Below are 18,167 nucleotides of genomic sequence, written 5' to 3'. Positions count from 1 at the left end.
CTAGCATTAAAAAGGCTGTAATTGCCCTTTAAAAACAATGTCTAATGTATCAATAATTATTATTAGGAGCAGGCAGAGAAGGGCAGAGGGTCTTTGGTTCCATAAATATACAAATAGTAAGTTACCAATTACATTCAGCTTATAGCTGCCGGACTCTGAAATTTGCTGTTTTTATCAAACCATTCTTTCAGATTCTTTGCATATACATCTTACTCAATTTTCATTAACAAGTACTTGCTCAAGTTGAAGGAGGAAACTATAAAATTTATAAATTTTAGTAAAATCAGTAAAATTTAATAAATTTAAGGGATTTTGGCTTCTAGAATGCTATAGATCTTGTCTGCCCTGGGGATAATGCAGCTTCATTTTTATTCTGAGATTGGCTTATCTATCATACTGCAAAATACCAAAAAATATTGGACTTGTAATTTTACATTTATGGAGATATATCACAAACAACTTTGATTTAATTCTTTTAAAAAGGGAAAAAATGAGTCTTGTCATTGTAGCACCTACTGCCATAATAGCTAAATAAGTTAATGCAATGATTAAGGAATCTACAGTGGAGAGAAACTGACCTGTGATGTATTCAGAAACTAGCAAGAATTGAGGACATTAATATCTCTATGTAAACTGTTGCATTATGAACTAATCAATAAAAAGCATTTGGAAAAAGCCATTCATTAGTTCAATCAACATTATGGAAAGCCTAATATGCACAAGGAGTCATAAAGTATAAAAATGGGTGTGTTGGACTGTAGAGGGAATGTGTTTCATTTATCTATGTATGTATGATACATAACATACCACCACTCAGGGTTTGTTTTGTTTTGTTTGTTTAAAACAACACCAGTTATTTATTTGTTTACTCTCCTGTAATTTTGGCAGGATCTGGGGACAACTCATCTCTACTCCATGTGGCACCTGCCCCATATGACTTAATTGGGATCGGAAGATCCACTCCCATTATGACTTACTCATATGGACAGCAAGTTGAGGCTGGCTGTCTTCTAGGTGATCAGTGGAGTTGTTGACCAGACTTTCAGTTCTCTTCCATGTTGCCTTTGCAGAAGGTTGGGTTGGGCTTCTTACCACATAGCAGTTGAGTTCAGAAAGAAAGATGGTAAGTGCCAATGTGCAAAAGCTTATCAAGTCTTGGCTTACTTCATGCCTAATAATATCCTATTGGCCAACTCTAGTCACATGGCCAAACCCAGAGTCAATGTGGGAAAAAATAATGTAAAAGTCTGAATACTGAAGAGGAGCCTGGTTCCTTGGAGGCCAAAGTACCAGCCTTCCATGGAAGAGTGGCTAGAGAGTCATAATACAAAGAACATATCCTGTTCTGCTTCAAGGAGCTCACAGAGAAGAAACCTATGAATACTGTTAATGTTTTACTGCATATTACAATGGTAGACGTGGGAGACAATTGTTTACACAGTACAATGGTTTGCTTATGGTATTATATTATAGATAGGACAAGTGAGAAAATCAGGAAAGCATGACCATGAGCCCAGTGACCACAAGGTAGTCCAATTAAGCTGAGGCCCAAGGGAAGACATGTTACATCACAATACAAACCTATTTCTTGCTGTCAGTTCTGCAGTCAAGTCAAACTAGTGACATGTTTTAAATATTCCAGGCTGTTTTATTACTCTTCTTGTCTGAGTAGTAAAGCACTGTGGTAACTTGTGGTATATTCTTAGGCAAATCCTTCACCATGCTAGGTTTCCTCATTTCTCAAACAAAGGAGTTGAAATTAGGTGATCTCTGCAGCTCCTTCTAAGTGTTATATTTTACTATATAACAATATAGCTAGTAACATTAAATCCTCTGATATCAATAATGGGAAGTGTGTTCTTTTCCTGATAAGCACATTCCTTTAACTAGTCAATAAAGTTTACTGAAAACTACCAGGTGAATCTGGACTTCTGTGGGAAGATCTGTTTGCTCCCTAGCAGGCTCTGACTGTGGAAGCTGGAGTGGCATGAATTGGGGCTGGCTTTTGGATTTGCCATAGCCAGCAATTCCTCTTTTGTGAACTCCGTGTCTTCTTGGATCAAAAGGTTAATTTCTGCATTACTTACCTTCCAGGGTTGCTAAGAAGGTAAGAGAAGTGAAAGTACTTAGCTTTGATTAAGGATTGAGGTTTTTTTCTGTCACTCTGACCACACTCTGGAGGTTCTGACAGTTTTGTACAGCCTTTGGGAAAAAAAAACAGAGGAATTCACTCTCAGGTATCTACTAACCTCTGGAGCACTAGCCCTGCCCACACCAAGAAGGGAGGTTCCACTTTTTCAACTTCTCTGTTACTAAATCTGTGACCCTTTTAAGGGACTGCCTGAAGAAAAAAAGCAAGACATTTTTAAGAAGCAATTTAATAGTTCTCTTGCTGATATTGTGTTTTTTTTTTCCCCCTTTGCCTTTCTTAGAATCCAAGAACTTGAAGTTTTTTTCCCTTTTCTTTTTTTAGTTTCACTTTCTAGATCGCAGGAAATCTTCCATGCTTCCCTGGTGAAAATAACTGGATTTGGACTAATGAAAAAAAGGAATGGTCAGCCGTTATCAGAGCAAATGAAGGTATATTTTTAAAATTCTTACTGGGAGAGGATCTCTCGTTAGCTCGGACTGGGACTGCACGTTGGTTTTAGCATTCTTTGGTCTTTCTTTGATCTGGTGCTTGAAATCTAGTCAGAATCAACAAGGAGACTAGAAGAGAGCTGATAGAGGTGTAGAGAGAAGCGTATCCTAACCCAGAATATACATAATAGCAAGAATTTATAATTAACATTCTGAAATATCTTATGCAGTAATTCTTTTTTTTTCCTATGTGCAGTTCTGAACCTGGAAAAGCTCATTAGGAAATCCATGGAAATTATTTCGTAACAACCTTTGAAACAAATCATATCTTCGTCTTACATTAGCTACAGAGCCTTGTGAGCTTGAAAGAGTTTATCTCCTTCCCTCAGTTTTGTTGTCTGGAGAGGAGATAGGAGCTGGCCTTTTGTGATCATGTGCTTGAAAAAAGAGAAAACACTTCAAGTGTTCCTGGGAGTTCCAAAGTGGCTTTCTTTGACTTCATAAAGGCAAAGTGGAGAAGGTGACAAGTAGAAAGGCATTTAGGTGTACAGGAAGATGAGAAAGTAACACTGGCAAATGCAGGCGAGTCAGACGAAATCCAAGTCAGCCTCAGGCCATGCTGGTTCAGTAAGTTACCTCCCATTTTTACAGTAGGATTGTGTGTCTGTAGTTAGCTGTATCTGTATACATTCAGGGGGAAAAAATTATTGCGAAGTGCACAAACCAAACTGGAGAAGCCAAACTAAATAGTGGCTAGCTCTAAGTAGCCTGGATCCAGACTCCATGTCTTTCTCATGATACAATATTATCTCCCACTTGGACAGAGACGTGGAATTCTATGCACCTTTCTAAAATTGCAAGGCCCACTCGGTATCTATTTTCCGTCTTTTCAGCTTTCTTTGCTTCTACTACGTCACACTCAATAGCAGTTTTTTTCCCTTCTATTTCATTTGTTTCATTTGTTTCACTGAAGCAAATTCCAGAATAATTTGTTTCACTGAAGCAAATTCCAGAATAATTTTTTCATACAGTTTGCATAGTTAGAAACTTACTGAATCTTTGCATATTCTCCTTATCTTGAGCTGTTCAGCTGGAAATGAAATTTTTGGATCAAAATTATTTCCCCTGATCATTTCGAAAGCTAATCACCATTGCTTTCTAGTGGCTAGGTTTGCTGATGAAAGTTTTCTATCAATCAGGACCTTTTTCTTTTGGAGGTATTTGATTGTATGCTCTCCTTTGAAGGTTTTGGGACTTTTTTCTTGTGAATGGCTACAATCCTGAAATTTCATAAGATTCTCTCTGTGGATTTTCCTTTTTCACTCCTCCTACTTGTAATTTGGTCAGTCTTTTCCATGTGATGAATATATTTTCAGATCTGGGAATGTTTTTCAGTCCTTCAGGGATATTCTTAGTAAAGAGATTAGTCCTTTTCAGTAATTCTGATCTCTATAGCCCTACCAGAAGAGATAAATGTCCCCAGACAAGGAGGAGAATATATTGCAGGGACTGTAGGTTTGAGTTGGTAAGGAGAAGTAGAAGCACTCATGGTACAGGGAAGAGAGATTTGGGAGGATCTCAGAGAGGTGAGGTTTGGGGAGTTGGTTCCAGATTTCCAGAATGTACCATTTCCAGCCCCACGTTTCATGTACCTGAGCAATTTGGTGAGGGGCATCCTAGCTGGCCTGGACCGGTGATGTTTGTCATAGCCGTCATAGCCTATAAATATAAAAACTGTGTCTAGCTTTAATGATACTCAGTGCCAGTATTATAAAGAAACTGACTTTTTTTTTCTATTTCTGAGAACTAGATTAGAATTAAAAGTAAAACTACTATTTTTAAAAAGCCTACTAGAACAATTATAAATACACTGGCTCTATTTTACTACAATTAATCATCAAAAATGACTTTATTCTCTAAAACTTATCTGGAATTTTTCTTGTGACATGACTTTTAGAAATTATGGAAAAACTTAAATTATTTAAATATCATTTTTATTGATCTATCTCCATACATTGACAATCTATTTGATTTTTTTAAATATCTGAAAATGAAATTAGGTAAATGGTCATACCAAAGAATATCACCTATCCCACCAAAATAAAGTTGTGACTATTTACAGAGATAAGAAGTTTTCTTGAGCTAATTAACTGCCCATGGAAAGCTATTCATTCAACATGTATTTATTCAATATTTGCTATGTTCCAGCCATTTTTCTAGACACAGGCAAAGCAGTACAGAGTAAAAACAACCACGTCCTCTACTATTATAGCTTTATACTCCACTCAGGTGGAAGAATGAATTAAATAATAAGTAAAATTATTTCAGATAATTCCTATTAACCACGGCATGGGAAAGGCAATCTAGGAAAAGAATAACAAATGGAGGATTTACCCTTGTGACTTCAATGTTTACTATAAAGCCATAGTAATCAAAACAATGTGATGGTGGCCTAAGAACTGACAGGTATTTCCATGTAGGAGAGTTGAGAGCCCAGATACAGACCCACACTTAAATCCACCCACATTTATTTGGTTTTTAAGAAGGATCCTGAAGCAATCCAGTGGGGAAAGGAAAAAAAAAATGACAAACTGGATGTGCAACTGAAAAAAAAAAAATGAACCTTGACTCCTCCTTCACATCATACACAAAATTTTATTAAAGAGAGATCACAGGCCTTAACCTAACACCTAAAACCATACTTTTATTTTTTTAAAAAAAGAACAATTTGGGAGTAGGCTAAGTTTCTTAGACAGGACACAGAAAGTAGTAATAATTAAAAAATGATAAATTACACTTTACCATGATTCTGAAGATACAATCACTCATTAAGAAAATGAGTAGATAGGCCACAAAATAGGAGAAAACACTCACAAATATAAATCTGACAATGGACTAATACCTATGTATATAAAAAATTCCTGTAATGCAATAATAAATAAGAAACAACCTAATTTTAAAAATAAGTGAAATCTTAAAATATATAAGAGAAGATATACAAATGGATAATCAGCAAATAAAAAATTGTTAAATAGGGACACTTGGGTGGCTCAGCGGTTCAGCATCTGCCTTTGGCTAGGGCATGATCCTGGGTCTTGGGTTCGAGTCCCATCAGGCTCCCTACATGGAGCCTGCTTCTCCCTCTGCCTGTGTCTCTGCCTCTCTCTGTGTGTCTCTCATAAATAAATAAATACAATCTTTTTAAAAAATATTTAAATATCACTAGCCAGCAAGGAAATTAAAATTAAAACCATAATGAGATATTACGGCACACTCACCAGGATGACTGAAAAATAATAGTACCAAATGTTGGTAAAGATGTAAAATGGTACAAACTTCATTAAAAGATCTGGCAGTTTCTTATAAAAGTAACTATATCCCATTTTACCAAATACCCAGCAATTCCAGTCACAAGTAATTATCCCAAAGAAATCAAGTATATACATGTCCATAAAAACATATCTAAAGATATTTATAGTAACTTAATTCATACTAGTGAAAAACTTCACACAATTCATGTGTCTAATAATATCAGCATGGATAAAATATATTTATACAATGGAATACCATTTAGTTTAAAAAAAAAAAAACTCCCAAAATGCAACATGGATGAACTTCAAAAAGATCACTTGAGTGAAAGAAGCCTCATTTAAGAGAGTGAATGTGATTCCACTGATAGTAGGTTATAAGTCACTTAACAATATAGTAGAAGAAAGTCAGAGTTATGATGGTCTTTGGGAGACAGGGATTAGAATGAACCAGAAGGGGATGGGGGATCTCTTTAGGGTTTGGGTTACACGGATGTATACATGTGTCAAAAATCAGAGAATGTACACCAAAGATTTGTACATTTCAGTGTATGCAAATTTTATATCAAAAGAAAAACTCTATTAAAAAGAAAAAAGACTTTTAAATACTGAACTGGAGGTAGCAATGCACATTCTTTAGACGGAAAGGTACTGATGTTGCAGTATACTTCAGTGAACTGGTAGATAGAGGATGGATAGATGGGTAGATATATGATAACACTGGTGTGTTCACTGTAAAATTCTGTGAGTTGTGCTGTTGTCTAGGGTTTTTCATTAGAAATGCTGAAAAAAAAGATAACATGGTATATAGCCATATTCTGCTTGAATGGCAATGAGCAAATCCTGCTAAAGGACAAGATGTGGATCAATCTCACAAACCTAAATTGGAGTTTTTAAAAAAAAGGCATACAATGTTACATAGTGCACAATGCTGTTAACACATGTAATACACAAATGCAAGTTAATTTAATCTTTCTGTGTATGAAATAATGAAGTGCTTGTCTGGGGAAGGAGGAGGTGGTGGCTGGGCAGGAGCATAAGGGAGGTTTCTGGGGGGCTCATTGTGCTCTATTTCTCAAAATGAGTGGCGAATGTACTGACATGCTCTTTATGAAAATTCAAAAAGCTGTACATTCATCATCTGTGTACTGTTCTGTATGTATTTAAAATATAATTACTAAAATTTAAAAAGTATATATAATGCAAATCCCGATACAAAAAGCTGAGCTTATATCTAGAAATAGAGAATTAAAAGATAAAAATGTAGAATATAAAAGGAATTTTTTTTTTACTGTTTATTTATTTATTAGAGAGAGAGAGCAAGAGTGCAAGTGAGGGGGAGAGGGGCAGAGGGAGAAAATCCTTAAGCAGATTCCCCACTGAGCATGGAGCCTGACGTGGGGCTGGATCCTACAACCCTGACCTGAGCTGAAACCAAGAGTTGGATGCTTAACTGGCTGAGTCATCCAGGTGGCCCTGAAGAGGGAACTTTTAATACAAATAAGATCACACAGAAGGGTCAATGTCTGCCTAAAAGTGGTTCCAAAGGAGAGAACACAGGAAAAGAAAGAGTGGAAATAATCCAAAGAATAATAGAAAAAGAAATCTAAAAATTTAAGGAAGACATGAGTCCTCAGATTGAAAATGCCTGAGAGTGTATAGCTGCATTTTAGAGGAAAGATTTAGTATGAAATATCCTTGTGAATCTTACAATACCAAGGAAAAAGAAATTTCCAAAGAGGAAAAGGAGAGTAAAATAAAGGTATCTTTCATATAAAGGAAAGAAAACCAGATGGGCATGCTTTCTTTTTAGCAACAATGAACACTAGAAGACAGTGGAATAATGCCTTCATGATTTTGCATAAAAAGTATTTTGAACCTCAAATAGCCTACACATCAAAATCATATGACAAGAGAACAAAAACAGATATTCAAGAACTTGAAAGATAAAACTTCCTGTAAATATTTTGGAGAGGGATCCCTCGGTGGCACAGTGGTTTAGCGCCTGCCTTTGGCCCAGGGCGCGATCCTGGAGACCCGGGATCGAATCCCACGTCGGGCTCCTGGTGCATGGAGCCTGCTTCTCCCTCTGCCTATGTCTTTGCCTCTCTGTGTGTGTGTGTGTGACTATCATAAATTAAAAAAAAATCTTAAAAAAAATATTTTGGAGAGAGAGGGGGAAGGGCTATTCAAGGAGATACTTGAGTAAAAAAAAAAAATTCAAGAAAGAAGGTACTAAAAACCATGATAGTGGCATTCACCCAGGAATACAACAGTGGAATGGATTCCAAGATGATAACCAAATAGCCGGTGTTAGACATATCCCTCCAAATTGGCCATTCACCCAAAAGTATGATTAAAAAACTAATTTATCTTGGTTTATAGAAATCACATATAGTGGTTCTTTCAGTAAGACACATTGAAACTGAGATGGGGGTGAAGAGTGAAGAGGGAGTTTGTATGCCCCATTTTTTTACTTTTCTGTGCTATTTGACTTATTTCCATTTGATGTATTGCTTGTATAATACATGCTTGTATTATCATAGAAGTTGCGAGTAAAAAGATCATACATCGTCACTTTTGGTTATCTATTTTATAAGAAATATACCAATGCTTATGAAAGCCTATGTTATTAATATTATCTCTTACCTGTTGACATTTCTTTTAGAGGGGAGAATCATGAGCCAGAGTTTGCTTTATCATATCTACTCCTTTTTGGGACTGTTGCCTTTTTGGATACTGTGTACATCCTCTACCAATAAATGTGTTGTTAGACATGAAGTAGCTGACTGTAGTCACCTGAAGTTGACTCAAGTGCCTGATGACCTCCCAGCAAACATAACAGTGTTGAATCTCACCCATAATCAGCTCAGAAGATTACCACCTGCCAATTTTACAAGATATAGCCAACTTACTATCTTGGATGGAGGATTTAACACCATCTCAAAACTGGAGCCAGAATTGTGCCAAAAACTCCCCTTGTTGGAAATTTTGAACCTCCAACACAATGAGCTATCTCACCTTTCAGATCAAACTTTTGTCTTCTGCGTGAATTTGACTGAACTCCATCTAATGTCCAATTCAATCAAGATCATTAAAAATAATCCTTTTCGAAGCCTGAAGGTAAGATGACAATGTTCATCTCCATATAAGAAATTAAAAATACGTTATCTCATGGTAAGTCTTCAAGTCATTTATGCATGTTTAAATTTCATATCTAAATATCAAGGTGAGGAAATAGAAAACTAATCTTCAGTGGGAAGAGGGGGACCCCCATACAAATATGGCCATTTATGTTTGAAAATGTTTGCAAAAGAGGAAATAGCATCTTAAATCAATTTCAGTATTAATTTAAAGAACTTTGCCTCTCTTGTTCCCTCCCATTAAAAATACAACTTAGAGACAAGAGGTAGGGATCAAAGAATCTGTTCTGTCATAACCGGGAGAATCAGAATATCCCACAAGGAACACTGCAAATAAACTCTTAATGCTGCTGATTTAGTACCTGAAGTAATTTAAAAAAAATGCCACATCCAAATTCTGACTTAAATAAAGTTAACAAACTGATGCATGATAAAGCAAATTTTTTAATTAGAAATTATGTAATCTTGATTTAATAAATCTCTTTATAATACTGCTTTACCAATGGCTGCCATCTTTTTTTTCAATACTTTGCTTGAATTTTACATCTGTGAAAATATATGTTCTTGTGTCTCAATCTGAGACAATTATTAAATACTTTTCTTAAACCAAAGCCATTCTAAAACTTTGTTTTCTTCATTTTATAGACCTAGAAAAAATTTGGCATTTCTATGACCTCATATGCCAAGAATAGTGTACGAACTTAAATAGCTTAGAAATATTTATAAAATGATTTTGCTCGCTAGTGATTTGAAAATTCTTTCTTGTGCCTCCTAGATTCTGAAGTAGGTGAAATGTCTTTGGACTCAAAAACCTCAAAATTTGGTTAGAGTAATCCTTAGCAAAATATTCTTTTTTTAAAAAAAATTAAAAACAAAGTAAAAGTCTTACTGTCTTTAATATGCATTACATAAGACTCTGCCCAAATATATATCAACTGGTCATTACCTTTTACCTGAGTGGAAGTTTATGTGTTAAAAAGTAGCACAAGGGTGATAAAATGTCCCACAGCACTGACAAAACAAACAAAATAAATATTCTGTACTAGTTATCATGCAAAACTTATATAACTGTCAATCTTTCTCAATATAAAAATCATTTTAGGACTTCATGAACAGCAAAGTTCTAGTCATACTTTTTTTTTAGACGACAGTTTTTTCTTCTTTTTTCTTTCCTGTTGTTTAGTTTCAAGGCTAATGCATGGCACTCTATGTTTGTTATGCCACGTGAATATTCCTTACATGATAAAGAAATGCCAAAAAAAAAAGAAATGCCTATTATAAATAAATGCTTATTATGGATAGTTCTTATATCATGAATAATAAGCTTAAGTCCTTTTACTTTGGTAAGGGAAATAAAATGATTCTTTTTTATTTTTATTTTTTTCAAGATTTTATTTATTTATTCATGAGAGATGTAGAGAGAGAGGCAGAGACATAGGCAGAGGGAGAAGCAGGCTTTCTTTGGGGAGCCTGATGTGGGACTCAATCCCAGGACCCTGGGACCATGTCCTGAGCCACCCAGGCATCCCTGATTCTTTCTTTCTTTTTCTTTCTTTCTTTCTTTCTTTCTTTCTTTCTTTCTTTCTTTCTTTCTTTCTTTCTTTCTTTTTTTTTAATGATTCTTGACATAAGAAACAAAGCCCTTTCTGCAAGGGTATTTTAAATCACAACAAAGATTTTTATTACCCCTACTTTCAGTTTTCTATAGAATAATAGAGAGGTGACATTTCTGCTGTCATTTCTAAGACTCTGGTATATTTAAAGGAACTATTTTTGGAAGCAAGACTCTAACTAACATACATATTTTTTCTTTCTCAGAATTTAGTCAAATTAGATCTATCTCATAATGGTTTGTCATCTACTAAATTAGGAAGTCAGCTCCAATTGGAAAATCTCCAGGAGCTTCTGTTATCAAATAATAAAATTAATGTACTGAGACGTGAAGAACTTGATTTCCTTGGTAATTCTTCTTTAGAAAAATTGGAGTTGTCATCAAATCCAATTAAAGAGGTAAGAAGCAAGGTAAATTTTTTTTGTGTTCTACCTTTAAGTGTGGGCAGCCCCTAACTGTGTCACATGGGTAAGAATCTAAAGATTCCCTAGAGAAAGGGGTTACCACCTCATGCTTGCCCCGTGTTCCAGAAATCCTTCATACTTCCTGCTTGGGACCATTCATTTCATCCTTACAATATGGGAGAGTCTGGTAGCAATTAGGAGCTTAGGCTCTGCTGTCTGATAGAAGTGGGTTGAAATTCCTCTTCCAATTCTAGGCCAGTACTTTGACCTTGGGGAACTTACATAACCTCTCTGGGTCTTAGTTTCCTCACCTGTAAAGTGGAAACAATACTATTTATCACACAAAATCTCTGAAAGAATAAAAAAGCAGGATACTTAAGAGCACAGGCTTTAGAGTTAGGTTAGCTAGCTCTGCATCTGGTCTTGCTCTCTCTCTCTCTTTTTAGATTGATATTCATTCATTCATTCATTCATTCATTCATTTGACAGAGGGAGAGACAGAGGATAAACAGGGGAAGCAGCAGGCAGAGTGAGAGGGAGAAGCAGGCTCCCCAACAAGCAGGGAGCCCAACAAGGGGCTCGATCCCAGGACCCCAAGATCATGACACAAGTTGAAGGCAGAGACTTAACAGACTGAGCCACCCAGGCACCCCTGGGCTTTCTCTCCTAATAATTATATAATCAGGCAAATTATTCAAGTTCTTTACTCTAGTTCCCCACTCATAAAATTGGCCTAATGATAAAACTACTTCCTAGGCTGTATGGTAAAGAATTTAGCACAGTGTCTGGCATGTAAGTGCTCCATAAATGAAAACTAGTATTAGATTATTATAAAAATCCTCTTACAATGGAATGTATGTAACTAACCTTCTCTTTGGATCATGATACTCAGTTCATTAATCACTTTTATATATGGGTATGTGTATATTCTTTTTCCTTTACAGGCTGAGAATAAGAATATTGGCAAGCATAAACTAAATCAGATTTTTACAAGCTGTATTGATTTTCAGAATAAAAATAGACTGTGTATTGGTCCTGAGATAATAAAATATAAACAAACAACAAATGAACATTTTATGCAATACTCATGCTAAGATTTGAATAGCATTTTTTAAAATTTAGAACATTTATTGCGGAAGTGTTATAAAATATGTAAGTAATGAGGGGGGAGATTAAAATCATCCAAAAGCCCACAGTCCAGAAACAACCAATGTTAGCATTTGGGTATTTTTATCTCCAGCTTTACTCCAAGTGATAATTGGAAAAAAAGATAGCAGGTGAAATTCAGAGTATAAATTCAAATTACACTGTGCGTCAGGCTCTGTGATAAGCTATATATGCATAGTCTTGTAACTAACTTATTCTTACCATCATTTTACACAAGGGTAAATTGAGATGAAGTAGGGTTGAGGAACCAAGGTCTCACAAGTGATTTTCTGGTGACGGAATTGGGTTTCTGGCAGTGTTAGATCAGAGCCCATGCTCCTAACAGCTACACCACGTTGCCTCCCTGAGGCAACAGTATATATATCCTGCTGTCTAAAAATAATACAACATCACGAACATTCTCCATATCACTGAGAATTATTCAAAAACTCAACTTCAATTACTGTAATATAGTGCTGTCATGTAAGTCCATCCTAATTAATTTAACAATTTTCTGTTTTGTAGTCCAATTCACTTTACTTACGAAAAAGTACATCTTCCTCCTAATTTTTGCCTTTTCTTCCATGAACCCTAACGTCTCACCAATGGCACCGTAGGAGTCAGATCCTCTTTGTGCTCCTGGTGTTTAACCACTGCTCAGGACTGGCTACCAGTCCTCTCTGGATTCCTTCTCTCCTGCCATCCATTCTCTTGCCCTGGTGCTGAATCACACAGCAGCCAAGGCTTCCGGTGCGGGGAGCAGGAGGGGAGTAGGGGAGCTGGAGGTGGTGTCATGAAATAAAGTCAGAAGAAAACCTTGGTGGAAAGACAAAGAGAAAGGCTGGAACTCAGAGTCACAGAAGGGAAAGTGTGAATCACTGCTTTTAATAAGATCCACCCATCCATTCCATGTTATTCACTGGGAACAGGGGTGATGAGGACAGAAACAGGATCTGCCCCAGGGGTGACTTTACAAATAGTTTATTAATTACAATTATACTCAGTGTGATCAAGTAAAAGCACCAGGGACTTAACCTAGACTGATAGACTGAGGTTTCAGGGGAGGCCCCCTGAAGAGGAGGCCTTAAATGATGAGTGGAAGGTAAGCAGTGGCCAGGAAAGGTGAGGGGCTGGAGCATGAGGTAGGTGTGGCAGGCACAGAGTAAGGAGCTGTGCAGTGAGGGATAGGGAGAAAACACAGAGAAGATGGTGAAGGGGCAAGGGACTGAGTAAAGAATTGTTTCAACATTTCAAGAGTCCTGAGGACACCACTGTGTTTTGGTTATTAACCTCCTTTCCCCCTCACCTTTAGTTCTCTCCAGGGTGTTTCCTTGCAATTGGAAAGTTATTTGGCCTCTCTCTGAACAACGTTCAGCTGAACCCCAGTCTCACAGCGAACCTTTGTTTGGAACTGTCAAATACAAGTATCCAGAATCTATCCTTAAGCAACACCCAGCTGTACAGAACAAGCAATATGACGTTCCTTGGACTAAAGCATACGAATCTCACCATGCTCGATCTTTCCCACAACAACTTGAATGTGATTGAGAACAATTCCTTTGTCTGGCTTCCACATCTAGAATATTTCTTCCTGGAGTATAATAATATAGAGCATTTGTTTTCCCACTCCTTTTATGGGCTTCTCAATGTAAGATACCTGGATTTGAAACGATCTTTTGCTAAACAAAGTACTTCCCTTGCTTCGCATCCCAGGATTGATGATTTTTCCTTTCAGTGGCTAAAATGTTTGCAGTATCTGAACATGGAAGACAACTACTTTGCAGGCATAAAAAACAATATGTTCACAGGATTGATAAAGTTGAAACACTTGAGTCTCTCCAACTCCTTCACAAGTTTGCAAACTTTAACCAATGAAACATTTTTGTCACTTGCTCAGTCTCCTTTAATCACACTCAATCTAACCAAAAACAAAATCTCAAAAATAGAGAGTGGTGCTTTTTCTTGGCTGGGCCACCTACAGGTACTTGACCTTGGCCTTAATGAAATTGGACAAGAACTCACAGGCCAAGAGTGGAGAGGTCTAGAAAATATTGTCGAAATCTACCTTTCCTACAACAAATGCCTACAACTGACGAGCAGCTCTTTTGCCTTGATTCCCAGCCTCCGACGACTGATGCTCCGAAGAACGGCCCTTAGAAATGTGGACAGCTCCCCTTCACCTTTTCATCCTCTTCGGAACTTGAACATTCTGGATCTAAGCAACAACAATATAGCCAACATAAATGATGAGCTGTTGGAAGGTCTTGAGAAGTTAGAAATTCTGGATATGCAGCATAACAACTTAGCAAGGCTATGGAAACATGCAAACCCCGGTGGTCCTGTTCATTTTCTAAAGGGTCTTTCTCACCTCCACATTCTTAATTTAGAGTCTAATGGCTTTGATGAGATCCCAGCAGAGGTGTTCAAGGGCTTATCTGAATTAAAGAGCATTGATTTAGGATTGAATAATTTAAACATATTTCCATCATCTCTCTTTAATGATCAGGTGTCTCTGAAGTCATTGAACCTTCAGAAGAATCTCATAACATCAGTTGAGAAGAATGTTTTTGGGCCAGCCTTCAGGAACCTCAGTAATTTAGATATGAGCTTTAATCCATTTGATTGTACCTGTGAAAGTATTGCCTGGTTTGTTAATTGGATTAACAGCACCCATACCAACATCTCTGAGTTATCAAGCCATTACCTCTGCAACACTCCACCTCAGTATCATGGTTTCCCAGTGATGCTTTTTGATATATCACCCTGCAAAGACAGTGCCCCCTTTGAAATCTTTTTCATAATAAATACCAGTGTCTTATTGACTTTTGTCTTTATTGTGCTGCTGATCCATTTTGAAGGCTGGAGGATATCTTTTTATTGGAATGTTTCAGTGCACCGAATTCTTGGTTTCAAAGAAATAGACAAACAGCCAGAGCAGTTTGAATATGCAGCTTATATAATTCATGCCTATAAAGATAGAGATTGGGTCTGGGAACACTTCTCTCCAATGGAAGAAAAAGATAAAACTCTCAAATTTTGTCTCGAAGAGAGGGACTTTGAGGCAGGTGTCCTTGAACTCGAGTCAATCGTTAATAGCATCAAAAAGAGTAGAAAAACTATTTTTGTTATAACACAGCATCTATTAAAGGATCCATTATGCAAAAGGTAGGTGAACATTGTGGAAATTTTAAGTGTGTACTTTTCAATTAAGCTTTTAAATATTACTTATATTATGACTCACCACTCAAAAATTTTTAAAAATAAGTTTTAAAAAAATAACCTGATTATTAGTGACAGGTAAAAGCAAATGTAAGGGGGGATGTTGGAGATTTTGGCTGTTGAATACTGTATACTGATATGTAACTTATTTCAATATTTTTTTTTACTAGATTCAAAGTGCACCAGGCAGTTCAGCAAGCTATTGAACAAAATCTAGAGTCCATTATATTGATCTTTCTTGAGGAGATTCCAGACTATAAACTGAACCATGCACTCTGTTTGCGAAGAGGGATGTTTAAATCTCACTGCATCTTGAACTGGCCAGTTCAGAAAGAACGGGTAAATGCCTTTCATCATAAATTGCAAGTAGCACTTGGATCCAGAAATTCAATACATTAAATTTATTTAAAGACTAAAGTAACAGAGGAGTAACTTTCTCATCTTAAAAGTTTCATAGTAAATTTAGGTTTTATTTGAAGATCGTATAAATTTGTTTATTCATAGTTAGAGAGTATTATCCCACACTTCCATCTCTTTTATCTTCCTATTTCAGGCCTTTCATTGCCAACAGAGTTAAATGGGCCCAAAATAAATATATCAGAATATATAATTGGTAACTGAGGTCTGTGACAACTTAGAAAAGTTTTAAAATATTCTTCATTTAAAGAAAAGTGAGAATTATGTGAAGGTTTCTGATAATTATATTTGGAGATTTTTTGGATGCACTCATAGTAGAATAAAAGATAATTGTTTTAGTGGATACAATGCTATTTCAACTGTAAAAGAGTAAAATATATACCCCAATTTTTAAAAGCTTAGTTATAATATTTTTTCAATTGGGAAGCTTTTATTTTAGTTGTCTCTGTCTCAGTGTTCATTTTGTTAGGTGTTAAATCCCATTTCAGTATACAGATTCATGGTCAGAAAACATTTGTGATTCATTTCGATTACTTATGCTCACTTATATTTTCCTGCTATTTGAGTTTCTGCTATAGTTGTTAGAAGAAACAATTCTCTTGCTTAGAAGTATTTAAAAAAAAAAAAGGATTACAGAAAGGCTTACTTCCTGAAGGTTAATAAGTAGATTAGCTTTGTGGAAATAAAATATTCTTTTCTCTTGGTCTCAGACTCAGGAGATGGCCCTGGTCAAATCATTTGGTCCCACTGGATTCTTTGAGTTCTGATCTTGAAAATTTTGGTGATAAACAAAATCTTAAATAACCTTGAGTAATCTTAAATAATCCCCTATAATTAATGATGATCATGGTATAATGCATTCACATTAAATATATTACCATGTCATAAAATAATATGCTATGTATATATAGGTTAGTTCTACTCTAGAAAGACTATGATTTTAAGTGTTATTCTTGTTTTACGATAAAAAGAATCTAATTATTGGAAATAAACAAGAATAGCTTTTTAAAACCTTTATAGTTCTGGTATTTAAATATAAGAGAGGGTTGAAATTATAAAGCTGAGGTAATTTCTTTATTAGAAGCATCTGTTTGCTAAATTTAGGGAGCATTTGAGATGTCACATTTTAGAACTTTCATTTAAATAGTTCGATATTGGGGTGCCTGGGTGGCTCAGTCCATTAAGTGTCTGCCTATGGCTCAGGTCATGATCCCAGGACCCCGGGATCCACCCCCTCAGGGGACTCTCTGCCTCATGGGGGAGGGAAGCCTGCTTCTCCCTTTCCCTCTGCCTGCCGCTCCCCCTGCGTTTGTGCTCTCTCTCTCTTTCAAATAAATAAATAAAATATTTTAAAAATCGTTCAGTATTCTCAGGGCTAAGCTCACAGAATCCTGGAAAAAGTAATATCCATTGTATTGGTGGTTCTGAAAGCGTCTACAGTCTCTCAACAATATGAATGTGTGGAGGAGGACTCATTTTCACTTTCCCATTATATATCACCTTTGCACACAAGACACATTGTTTTATTGCTTTTTTGTTAAAATGTGTTTTCTACCTGTGAAATAATATTGCTTTATTTTGGCATCACAAAATATAAATAAATAAATAAATAAATAAATAAATAAATAAATAAATAAATAAAATTAAACTTTTACGATGCCAAAATAAAAGTCACAACTACCATTGTTCTTGATGTGCTTTGAATGTTAGCTGTGTATCTGGTTTCAATTTCATTAAAATATTTCTAAATGAACTTTTATTATCAATTAATGTTTCACCAGTTTGTTCAAAGCAGGGCAGGATGTAATTTTGCTTTCCTTCTCTTATTTATTTGCTTATAAGATAGTTGATCAAATGGCCACAATTTAAAATGAGTTCAAACATAATTTTTTAAAGTTTCTTAATATGTAAGAAAATGCACAAGGGATGACCCATTTAACTGAATATAAGTAAAACTAATAAAAGATGTAAGCCTTGGCTTGTGTTTGACTTACACAGGAAGAAACATCCTGAACTTCTGCAAGCTGTCCTTTATAATTGTTCTCAGGAGGAGTCCTCATCCCTGGGGTTTAAAACAAGGAAATGCAGGAAAGGATGTTTGTCTGACCTATTTAATTTCCATGAGTGAAGTGACTTGTTTGAATGCTCTCAAGGTGGCATCATGTTATCTGTTCACTCCTTCTTCCTGTTTTTCCGTTTTCAAAACAAACCCCAGTTGAATAAACATTGAGTTTAAAATAAATCTAGGAATTTAGATTTTACCTAAAAATGACATCTTTTTATTGTAATAAGAAGTAAATACTATCAATTTGTTAGTGAGGAGGGGGTTTTCAGTGCC

The 18,167-nt window shown here is 35.9% G+C and overlaps 1 protein-coding gene across 1 annotated transcript; it reads left to right on the top strand.

Moving 5' to 3' along the window:
- Nucleotides 1-2,281: 2,281 nt before the first annotated feature.
- On the top strand, nucleotides 2,282-17,822 carry TLR3 (toll like receptor 3). Its single transcript, XM_055315704.1, has 5 exons — nucleotides 2,282-2,580; nucleotides 8,557-9,011; nucleotides 10,850-11,041; nucleotides 13,506-15,358; nucleotides 15,583-17,822. The coding sequence occupies exons 2-5, from the start codon at nucleotides 8,568-8,570 to the stop codon at nucleotides 15,809-15,811; spliced, it is 2,718 nt and encodes a 905-aa protein (XP_055171679.1). The 5' UTR covers nucleotides 2,282-2,580; nucleotides 8,557-8,567; the 3' UTR covers nucleotides 15,812-17,822.
- The last annotated feature ends 345 nt before the right edge of the window (nucleotides 17,823-18,167 follow it).

Source organism: Nyctereutes procyonoides, unplaced genomic scaffold (genome assembly GCF_905146905.1).
Source record: "Nyctereutes procyonoides isolate TBG_1078 unplaced genomic scaffold, NYPRO_anot_genome, whole genome shotgun sequence".
Taxonomy (NCBI): domain Eukaryota; kingdom Metazoa; phylum Chordata; class Mammalia; order Carnivora; family Canidae; genus Nyctereutes; species Nyctereutes procyonoides.
Note: the sequence above shows the minus strand (reverse complement) of the source record. Positions and strands in the feature narration are given on the sequence as shown.

Excerpts from the sequence above, each read along its gene's own strand:
- TLR3 (XM_055315704.1), top strand. The coding sequence starts at position 8,568 with ATGAGCCAGAGTTTGCTTTATCATATCTACTCCTTTTTGGGACTGTTG. Across the intron at positions 9,012-10,849 it reads ATCCTTTTCGAAGCCTGAAG|AATTTAGTCAAATTAGATCT; the intron begins GTAAGATGACAA and ends TTTCTTTCTCAG. Across the intron at positions 11,042-13,505 it reads CATCAAATCCAATTAAAGAG|TTCTCTCCAGGGTGTTTCCT; the intron begins GTAAGAAGCAAG and ends CCTCACCTTTAG.